Source organism: Euleptes europaea, chromosome 9 (assembly GCF_029931775.1).
Source record: "Euleptes europaea isolate rEulEur1 chromosome 9, rEulEur1.hap1, whole genome shotgun sequence".
NCBI classification, from domain to species: Eukaryota; Metazoa; Chordata; class Lepidosauria; order Squamata; family Sphaerodactylidae; genus Euleptes; species Euleptes europaea.
Window position 1 is genome coordinate 52669733 of NC_079320.1, and position 11554 is coordinate 52681286.

The 11554-nt window shown below is 44.2% G+C and overlaps 1 protein-coding gene across 2 annotated transcripts in view; it reads right to left on the reverse strand.

Annotated features, from left to right (window-relative positions):
• LOC130482616 (kynurenine/alpha-aminoadipate aminotransferase, mitochondrial-like) overlaps window positions 1–11348 on the reverse strand; it is a 31441-nt gene extending 20093 nt beyond the window's left edge. For both annotated transcript variants that reach the window (XM_056855406.1, XM_056855407.1), the window contains exons 1-2: window positions 11337–11348; window positions 522–638 (exon numbers count right to left, since the gene is read on the reverse strand). In XM_056855406.1, the coding sequence (XP_056711384.1) occupies window positions 522–588 (67 nt within the window). In that variant the 5' untranslated portion in view covers window positions 589–638; window positions 11337–11348. The remainder of the gene's footprint in view (window positions 1–521; window positions 639–11336) is intronic.
• Between the last annotated feature and the right edge of the window lie 206 nt (window positions 11349–11554).

Here is an 11554-nt window from a genome sequence, read left to right on the forward strand (position 1 = left end):
TATGCCAACTTTCTCTACCACTTAAGGAAGAATCAAACCGGCTTACAATCACCTTCCCCTCCCCACAACAGACACCCTGTGAAGTAGGTGGGGCTGAGAGAGCTCTAAGAGAACTGTGACTAGCCCAAGGTCACCCAGCTGGCTTCATGTGTGTAGGAGTGGGGAAACAAATCCAGTTCACCAGATTAGCCTCTGCCGCTCATGTATAGGGTATAATGCCACAGAGTTCACCTTCCAATGCTGCCATTTTCTCCAGGTGAACTGATCTCTATTGCCTGGAGATCAGTTGTAATCCCAAGAGATCTCAAGCCACTGCTGGAGGTTGGCAACCCTAGTCGAAACTGTCAGTCAACACTAGGAACATAAATACGGCATCGACAAAACGTATCTCAAGTGTGCCAGCTCCTCCTTCTGCTCTTTTGTATCATCTCCTCCCAGTAGGCTTATGCCCACCAGAAACCGATATTAACAATATTTGGAAGACCTGAGATAGCAGTTCCCTCATGGAAGGGTATACTTACTGAGGAGCCTGATTGGAGAGGCCTTTCTTGCTGCACTTACTGCAGTTATAAATCGTGAATAATTCATGACTACCGGGCCAATCACCAAATACAGCTTCTAAATGACCTGGACCCAGGCTGAAAGAAAAGAGAATGAAAGGAAAGTATCCCGTTTTCAAAGCAGTGTTCAAAAAACTTCATTCTATAAACTCAAAAGGAACACTCGCCGAATCATAGCTTTTCCATTATAAAACGGACTCTACCCTTGTACCTAAATCCGAGTTATGCAGTGTTCCTACATGCATCCCTCATATAATCAACACAAATGATTAACTTAGATGTTGTTTGCCATACTAAATATTTGCCAAGCGTCCTTTGTTCAGGCATCTAGAATGATCAAACCGTACAGTTTGGTGATCAAACCATACAGACATATAATGCACTCATACTCAGACACAGTTTCATGTGAATGCAAAAGTGAACCCAAAAGTTTTTAAATTTTTTAAAAAAGCGAACCCAAAACTTTAAAAAATGATTCTCATGGCTCAGAGGGGTAAGCCTATACTCCTATGCAGTATTAGTGATATGTAGTACAGGGAATGGGCAACAACTCCTTCCAAATCACTATGTCCTTTTATGCAGGGATGTTTCCCTGTGGTCACCCCTGCTGACTGCTTCAGGGCTTCCTTTTGATTATGCATGCCTTTTCCACCCGTCAGAAGTCGCCTCACTCTCCCCACGCTTTTTGCCCACGTTTTCTAGATGCTGTTTTAGCCAGAATCTGGAAAATGTGGACAAAACACAGGGAGAGCGAGGAGCAGATAAGGGCATGCATAATCAAAAGGACGCCCCGAAGCAGTCGGCGGGGGGTGACCGTGGGGAAACGTCCCTGCAAAAAAGGTTACCATCTACTAACGTTTTAAACTCAGAACTCAATGGAAAAGCAAACGGTCTGTCCCTAGGACAGTCTACATGCCCCACACAAGGTGCCTGAAGCTATTAACTTTGGAGGATGCTAGATCATAGGGCGTAAGACGTGTGTCACACACATATCAAGCGATCGCTTTTGTTGTCTTCTAAATGGAGTGTTATTTGTTTAAAATGGCAACAGTGGGGAACTGTGGCTAGAGCGTTGGACTAGGATCTGAGGTTCAAATCTCCACTCTGCCGAAGCTTGCTGAATGAGCTTTGGCCAGCCAGCTGCTCAGCTTAACCTACCTCACAGGGTTCTGAGGATAAAACAAGTAGATCACGCAGGCCTGACATTAACAGTCACATCAGGTATATTTTATTATTATCAAATTTATTGCACTGAAAAAATAGATATACTTCAAAGATATTAGATACAGATACAAAAGATACACAAAACAGTGACACACTGTGAGAATTCGAACTGAACAGTATTCAATGCAGTACTGTACAGCATAAAACAAAACCACCACCAGAAGCAGCACCTCTCATTCTGTACTTTGAGCCTCACACTATACGACCGGTCCTATATTTAGCTTGAAGCAAGCATCTCCCTGACCTGGATGGCCAGGCTAGCCTCACCAGATCTCAGAAACTAAGCAGGGTTGATCCTAGCTAGTACTTGGATGGGAGACCACCAAGGAGTACCAGGGTTGCTATACAGATGAAGGCAAAGTAACTCTAGTTAGTCTCTTGCCTTGAAAACCCTACTGGGTTGCCATAAATCAGCTGTGACTTGATGGCACCTGACACGGAAGAGGAAGAGGAAGCAGAGGAGGAAGAAGAGGAAGAGGAAGAAGAGGAAGAGTTGGTTTTTATATGCTGACTTTCTCTACCACTTAAGGCAGAATCAAACCGGCTTGCAATCACCTTCCCTTCCCCTTCCCACAACAGACACCCTGAGACGTTGGTGAAGCTGAGAGAATGTGACTTGCTAAAGGTAACCCAGCTGGCTTCATGTGTAGGAGTGGAGAAACAAATCCAGTTCACCAGATTAGCCTCCACCGCTCATATGGAGGAGTGGCAAATCAAACACGGTTTTCCAGATCAGACTCCACTGCTCCAAACCACTGCTCTTAACCACTACACCACGCTGGCTCTCCACAATAGTTGCCACAACCAGTTTGATGGTGCATAATATCTACTTGTAGTGGCTGACTGCCACCTCCCTCCACCGCTGAAGAAAAGAGCAGTGCTATCAAAGCTCATCGTGCTCTTTGAACAGATATGCATGTGCAAATCCTTGAATACACCTACACATATTACTATTGTCTGCTTACCTAATGTACTATTCTGCCAAAGTTAATTTATTTAAAATGTTTTCTTTCACTTTTCCTGACAGGCTCAAAATGCCTAAAGGCATATTATAAATAAAAACCATAAAACAATTAAAAACATAGAATTTAAGAAGACAAATTACAGTAACAGTCAAATAACATATGTCCAAACATCTCAGAAAATCCTTTAAAAATTCATCACATTATCCTAAAGGAACCCTGCCCCTCCAGTCCTTTCAGCAAAAGCCTCTATGAAACAATACTACCTTGTGCACACTGCAATCCCAAGCATGATTGTTCAGATGTAATTCTTACTGTGTCGAATAGGCCTTATTCCCTAGTAAACATGGTTTTGGTTTCATCCACAGTCTCTTAAAGGCCAGTAACAATGGCACCTTCATGCCTTCTGCTAGCAGACTATTCTATAAAGTAGGGGCAATAATGGCAAAAGCCCAGAATGTGTGTGTAAAGTGCCCACAAGTCACAGCCAACTTATGGCAACCGTTTCTGGGGTTTTCAAGGCAAGAGACTAACAGAGGCGATTTGCCTTCCTCTGCACAGCAACCCTGGCATTCCTTGGTGGTCTCCCATCCAAACAGTAACCAAGGCTGACCCTGCTTAGCTTCCGAGATCTGACGAGATCAGGCTATCATGCTGCTTTCCTTTCCTAAAGCCCAGAATAGGCTGAGTAAAATCTTAAGAGTGTTGATGGCGGGAACTACTAGAAAAGACTGATGAAAAGTCATGGAGGTGAGCAGGTTCATTCAGAGAGGGTCCTTGAGATAAGCACTTTCAAGTCCCATTGATTTAAACCCGAGAGATTGAAGCACATGCTTAGATCATTCACTGAAATCAAGGGTCTGAAACCACAGGATTTGAGCTGCCCTTAGTCCTCAGCTACATTACAAAGAGATACGGGTCAAGCTGTGTTCAACAGAAAAGGGAAGAACTGGACAGTGATGGTATCAACAAAGCAAGGTTGGTTTCTAAGTCTGGGTTCAGACATTCTAAACAACCATGGTGTTTTTTTCTTTTCCCACAATAGTTTAAGATGTCCAAAGCTAGTCCTACGCAAGTTGGAAGCCCTGGCATCGCCTTTGAGTTCCTTGTCTCTATACACCTGAAGCTATTCTAAGATGACAAACTTCTCTGGAGGATTATTCATCCTTTTTAGCAGCTGAAGAACTGACGGGTCTTTACCACATACAAGTTCCTTCCGCATGAAGGAGGAATCAGCTTTTCCAAAACCACATATTACTCCTGATAGTACTATATTCATTCGACAGTACTATATTTTGTTTCTTTTGATGATTTTTTCCTATGCCCCACATAGTACTAGGGCAGAAGTATGCATTATTTGTATTTTTTAAATCCTTTTTACCCACAATTTGTTTTAAAACAAAGCAATCGCCGAGGCAGCCATTTTTTTTACTTGTTATTGCAGTTAGCAAAAAGGAAAAGGTTAAAAATCACAAAAATATAAAAGATTCACTCGTTACAAAGTTTTAAAAAACCCACAAAAGGAAAAAAAACCCACGATTAATCTGATAGTTTCATGGCATTGGGGGGGAGGTCCTCCCATTAATGTTATGGGGGAAGCCAGTGCAGTGGGAGAGTAGCTTGGGTAAAAACAGCTTAGGGGTAGTAATTTTCTACAGGAAAAGACCATTAGGAGAAAGACAGAAATGGTTTCTTTCCAACTGCAGTGGTTCTGCTCCTTCAAATGACAACCCCAACAGTTACCTTCTGTTTTGGAACGGGGAAAAAAAAAAATCAGAAAACAGGATAACAGAAATCAATGTAATGTGTAACCCCGCCTTGAATCACAGTGCCTTAAGGATGAACCATGCAACCACAAATCAATCCTAAGTGCAACAGAAAATTCAAATGGGATTTCAATGGGTTACGCAGCACTGTGGATATCTTATTGCTTTGTCTCATGGCCAAACCAATTTTCTGCATGTAATAAAGAGAGGATGCTTTCTGCCTTCTCACTTCATCGCACCCTAAAAATTGATCTGGATGTAGCCTAGAGTAATTAAGTGAAACCTTTGCCACTTTGAATTTGCCGCTCACGCAGGCCTGCTTTTGGGTTGTATGTAACAGCCTTCATTTCAGCAACGGTTTGGCACAACCCCTGTTTTTAAATTATGTCTAGCAGAGTTCATTCTAAAGACGAATGTAGAGTTGGAAGGCAGGCACTGGGAAGTTGAATATTCTACCTATCTGTTTTATCCTTCTAGAAGGAACTCTCATTCTCTTTCCCTAACCCCCAGGCACAGCTAAATCAGACCGAGAGGTGTGACAAATATGTAGTACTTATCCATTTTATTTAATGAGAATCTATCTTTGTTTCTCTGGCTCTATTAAGGATTGCATTTTAAAGTGCTCCATCTAATGCAAGCAGTCATGGTTGTGTCACAACATGTCAGACTGGAAAAAAGATGCTGTCTCTAGAAATAACAATAGAAAAATGGTATTTCACAATGTTTTAACTGGATTTTTTTCCCCTTTTAGTGCTTCTTTCTGCCTTCAAGTCAACAATTTCTGGTGATTTTTTCCCATTAGGGGTACAGGGCACTGCCATTATTCCCCCTACACTCTAACGCAACACTGATCAGGGAAAGCTGATTAAAAAACACACACGGTATTACATTTTCACACATAATAGGTCCATTATGACATCACACCAGCACAAACGAGCTTGGAAACATTCATGAGTGGCTGTAGCCCAAACCCAGAAGAATTAGGCATCTACTTCCAATGCTCACATGGGTGTGGGATGGAAAATTGAGATGCTATCCCAATTCCTTCCAGTTGGCTCTATAACCATGCCATTTCTTTTCAGCTGATGTAAAGCCATCTTAACCCATGAAGAGAGTGTCACAAAAGGACTTTACTATGGGTTAAGTAGAAGAGGACACCCAGTCACTTTTTGATCGTTTCACTATGTGTGTAACATTTGTTCAGCAACAGCAACGAATACAGAGATGATCCTAATGCATTCATACTCCCATCCATTCAATGGGGAGGCCAGGACCCGTTTTAGTGGTATTGTAAACATGGGAGCTTTGAATGTTACCCAATAGACCATTGACTTGACCACAAGTAGTATTGTGCAAGTGCCCTTGGCTGGTTACACCTCTGTGGTTTTGCTGATGTCCATACTTCCTCTAGTTGGTCTTCACCAGATGCATGCAGCTGTTCCTCAGTTCCTAGCAACCCATTTTCCTGCCGTTTTCTCTTCTCCCACACATTTTTCCAGTCACACTGTATAGATCATGTTAATCTCAAACAACATCAGTGTTTCTTCAACACTTCAAAGATATGTAAATGTCATTTGTTAAAGCATTTGCCCATTCCTCATTTATCTTGCTACAACAGTAAAGTCATGACATTATGGTGAAAAGTCATCCATAAAATATTTCATGCTCACTCCTGTTGGGCAAAGGGATTCACCCGTTGGAGGAAGATGAAGCCAACTCCAGGCAAATCTTGGGCAAAATAGTCTATTTTATGCCTGTCTGGGCAAAGAGTACTAGCCAGAAACTCTTGGGGCTGTGAAGCTGCCTCTGGTTAAGTCTAGATCAAAACAGCCATTGTCCTTTTCCAGGCAGACTTTTCCATGCCAGAGTTGTGTGTGAATCGGGAGAGGTATGCGGACTCTTGGAACAACAGCTTTCTCTTCCTAAGCCTAAGCCCATCAGAGCATGTCCTGGTTGTGAAAGAAAAAGGAAGCTGTTCCTCCAAGTATCTGCCTCTGCCTGTCTGACTCTCCCAGGCTCCACAAGCCATTTTGGCCTGGGTAAGGCAGAAGATGTTGCTGCCTGCCAGCAGCCAAAGGAAGAACCGCCTCCATCAAGGGCAGAGCAGAGCAATATTCAGCTTCTCAGCCCCAATCCCTTCCTAACCTGTCTTCAAAGTGTGAATGTACTTAATTCAACCTTGCCAGGAAAGACATTATGTGGTCACACAGATGGTGAATAGACCACAAGCTGAAAAGAGTCTGGTCTAACTCGAAACAAAATAATGTTTCCCTTTTCCTCCCTCTTCTATGATGCTAAAAAAAAAAAAAACCTTAACCTGTTTTACAAATGCACAGTGACTCTTCCCACTGCACAGTCATATCTCTTCATATGTATAAAAAAGACAGGAAAAAAAGCATATACACTCTCTCACTATTCTGTGAGCACAAAGACAGAAAAATCAAAGGATTCTCCCTCTCTCCCTCTCTTGACAGCAATCTTTGGAAAGCGGGAGAGGAGCTCTCAGAGATTGTGTCTCGTCTCGGTACAGACTGAGAGGGACACTGTCTACCCTGAAATCCAGCACAGATTAGCAATTACTCCAGGGTGCTGAAAAGGTGCTCAGTGCATGCCCGCTATGACTGCACAATTTATTTACAACATCATAATAATATGGGCAAGTACATTTTCCCTTGGCAGTTAATCCTTTTCAGTCAAAGGTGGTCATCAAAAAAGTTGTTTAATTATTATCTCATTATTTACCCACACAGATACTTGCTCCTCAGCTTTTCCTCTCCTCCGCTGTAATTTGCTAAGTGTGGTTGTCTTAATAGCACCATCCTTTGTGTGTTTACTCAGAAGAAAGCTCCATGGACAGCAAGCCAACAAGTGTGTGGGTGGAGGGGGGGGGAGACAAGAAAAACCAGCATTCTATTGTATCACCGATTGTCCTTAGAGAAAATCATGCAGCAGGAAGAAGGTGCTTTCTACTACACAGCACCCAGTTTTTTTTTTATTAAAGGACATTGCTGTTCACTTGGTCCCTCTCTGAAAATCACCACTATTGATGTGGTGACAGAATTTATAATGTCAAGATGTTCCCTTACGTTAGTCTAACGTATTCATTTGAAGACCTTCCCGAAGCTCACATGTTCACATAGGCAGTTCAGTTAGATGAGAGTGCTTGCACGAACCTGTTGGGAGGTGCGCTTCAGAGTTAAGCTGTTTGAACCACCCTTCGTTCTTTTGGTCTCATATTTTGGAACCCAGAAACATTACAGTTGGGAGAGAGGAAGGGGGCTGGGAGAGAAGCCTGTTCCCACCCCCACACATACACACAAAGACCAGCACACTAGCTTTCACTGCATCAACCGATCAGCAGTATCCAATGCAACCCCCCCCCCTAACCATTCATGTGCTTCTCCTCATCCTCATTAACTGCCACAGCCCCAATTAAAGAGACAGACATTTTGTAAAGCTTGGCATCTGAAACATTGTGCTCATTCTTTTTTGTTTCCTATGCTTCTCCTCCCACTTTATTGACTCAATAAAGGAAGCCACAGCCTTCAATTTGCAAGATCTGAGCAAGGCTGTCAAAGATAGGACATTTTGGACTTTCATTCATAGGGTCGCCATGAGTCGGAAGCGACGTGACGGCACTTAACAAACACACATGCTTCTCCTCCCACTCCAGGGTGTGTATGAGTTTGTGTGTGCATGAGAAATATAATATGAATGGCTTGGCAATTATTGCTCTAACATTTGTACCTCCTTTTTCCTCAAAGGAGCCCTGGGGAGTATATGCTCCCCCCTCCCAACAGCCCTGTATGGTATGTTAGACCGAGAGATAGTAAGTGGCTCAGTGGCTCCCAGTAAGGTTCATGACTGATGGGTACTTCAATATAGGTTAGGGTTGCCAGACTACAGCTGGCAACCCCAGGGAGGAAATGGGGGAAGGGCAGGGCCTGGTGTGTTTAAGGCCCACAAAATCATTTGGTCTGGCCCTTCGTGGGTCCTGGCAGATCTCTAGCTCAGAAGGATCTAAGACTGGCGACCATCCTCTGCTACCAGGTGGGGAAGTGCGCCACCGGTTAGATGCCTGCCTCCTTGCCGATGCCTGGGGGGGGGGGGTCACTTAACAAACACACATGCTTCTCCTCCCACTCCAGGGTGTGTATGAGTTTGTGTGTGCATGAGAAATATAATATGAATGGCTTGGCAATTATTGCTCTAACATTTGTACCTCCTTTTTCCTCAAAGGAGCCCTGGGGAGTATATGCTCCCCCCTCCCAACAGCCCTGTATGGTATGTTAGACCGAGAGATAGTAAGTGGCTCAGTGGCTCCCAGTAAGGTTCATGACTGATGGGTACTTCAATATAGGTTAGGGTTGCCAGACTACAGCTGGCAACCCCAGGGAGGAAATGGGGGAAGGGCAGGGCCTGGTGTGCCAGCACACCTACATCACTTCTGGTTAACCGGAACTTCTGGTTAAAACCGGAAGTGATACAGCAGACATTTTGCAAAATGCTAGAAAGTCTGCCATTTCACTTCTGCTTTTTACCAGAAGTGACATATGTGAGCTGATGCAACACCAACGTGTATCCCCCCCACCATTTCCCATATGGTAGGGATCTAGCAGGGAGACTTCCTGCTAGATCCCTACCATATGCCTATCCATTTCGCATCTAGCACTCTTAACCACTACTGCCACTACTGGCAATGGAAAGGGGGCCGAGGCAGCACAGCTGTAACATCACCAGCACTTAGCCCAATTTTTTCCTTTAGGGCTTGCTGAAAATGACGGTGGTCTAAGTCAGGGGTGGGGAACGTCAGACCCAAGGGCTGTTTAAGGCCCACAAAATCATTTGGTCTGGCCCTTCGTGGGTCCTGGCAGATCTCTAGCTCAGAAGGATCTAAGACTGGCGACCATCCTCTGCTACCAGGTGGGGAAGTGCGCCACCGGTTAGATGCCTGCCTCCTTGCCGATGCCTGGGGGGGGGGGGGTCATCTGGGGCAGCTACCTGCTTGGGGCTTAGTCGGCTAATTTTTAAGTTGATAATTTTGTACGGCCCACTAATGATGGTATAAATATCCAAATGGCCCTTGGCGGAAAAAGGGTTCCCCACCCCTGGTCTAAGTGCCCAACTGCCTAATTCTCCACCCACTCCCAGCTCAGTCTAGCCTGTCTGTGTGGCCTCTGTTACTCCTTCCATAGCCAACAGGTCAACTTTATTTAGGGGCAGGGGGAAAATAAACTAAGGTATGTGAATGATGAATTCTTCCCCCCACAGTAATTAATTTGACATCCCAATTTCTCATTTCTGGGAGTACAATTAAATCCACTGCACCCACATTATTTAGGGCAATGAGTGTGTGTACGCATGCATGAGAGAGAAGAGAAACTGCAAACCTACTGAGGCCTCTAGTTACACCTTTTATTAATTTCATAGAAAATATTTCCATATTAGTTGGAAGTGCACATTCATGTTATGCTTTTTTAACAAATCACTGACAATTTTATGGAAATGGCGCTCTCATACATATACGTACATTCTGATACCATCTTCTTTTGTACTTCATATTATTCTGTTTGTGATTTAAAAAAAATCTTTTTCATTACTCACGGCAGGATTTTCTCACAGCAGGAAAAGATCCTCTGTATAGCTAAGGTTTCTCTGCCACAAAAGGGATTTTTAAAAAAAAAGAAAACTCAAACAGTTCTCTACGGAAAAAGATTACTGTGCACTGGTAGAAGTTTGTAAGCAATGGGTAGCCAACCTTTCAGGCCTGAAAAATAATGCACCCTTTACCTGTGAAGATGTTGGTGCACCAATAAATGAAATTGGGTGGGGAGAGAGACAAAGGCTGCACTTGACCAGGCTGCACTTGGTCAGGCCCATGCTCATAAACTGAGGCAGGGAAATTTAGCCATCACAGTCTAGATTCCCAAGGTGCTTTATTACAACTGCACCATGTTGTTACAGCTATACCGTAAGTTGGTCCAGAGGCAAGTTCCTGAAGCACTGGCAGTCCACTGGGACTTGGCTTGCTCCCAGTGGACTGCCAGTGCTTCAGGAACTTGCCTCTGGACCAACTTACGGTATAGCTGTAACAACATGGTGCAGTTGTAACAAAGCACCTTGGGAATCTAGACTGTGATGGCTAAATTTCCCTGCCTCTGTTTATGAGCATGGGTGTGACCAAGCCGCAGTGGGAGAGCATCTGCTTGACATACATAAAGTCCCAGGTTCAATGCCTGCCATCTCCAGTTTAAAAGGATCAGGTAGCAGGTGTGATAGACCTCTGGCTGAGACCCTGGAGAGCCGCTGCTGGTCTGACTAGACGATCTTGATGGATCAAGGGTCTAATTAGGGTTGCCAGCCTCCAGGTGGTGGCCGGAGATCTCCCGCTATTACAACTGATCTCCAGCTGACAGGTCAGTTCCCCTGGAGAAAATGGCCACTTTGGCAATTGGACTCTATGGCACTGAAGTCCCTCCCCTCTCCACACCTTCCCCTCCTCAGGCTCCACCCCCAAAATCTCCAGGTATTTCCCAAACCTTAAGCTGGCAACCCTAGGTCTAATTCAATATAAGGCAGCTGCATGTCATTAGTACAGGCTGAATACACTCCAGCAGTTCTAAAATGGGCTGCATTAATGCAGGAATGTTAGCTCATTTTCAGCCATGCTTTTGATAGGGACAAAGCATTCTGAAACAACGCTGTCTCTCTGTAGGCACATCCTAGATGGCTTAATGCAAGAAATTACTCTGGAGTAAGGCCCCTCTGCAATAGTGTTTCCCGATGCTCTCCTCTCCGCCCCCCGCCGCCGACTATCCACTCACCCTTTGCCTTTTCATCAGCCGTTAGCGGTCCATCTCGGCGACCTAAGAGACAAGGCAAAGTTCAAGGACTCCACTTAAATATATATATATTGAGCTGAAGAAAAACGAGAGTCGAGATAGACATTTAATACATTGAAAAATTAGAGATGGGTGGACTCAATAAAGGAAGCCACAGCCTTCAATTTGCAAGACCTGAGCAGGGCTGTCAAAGACAGGAC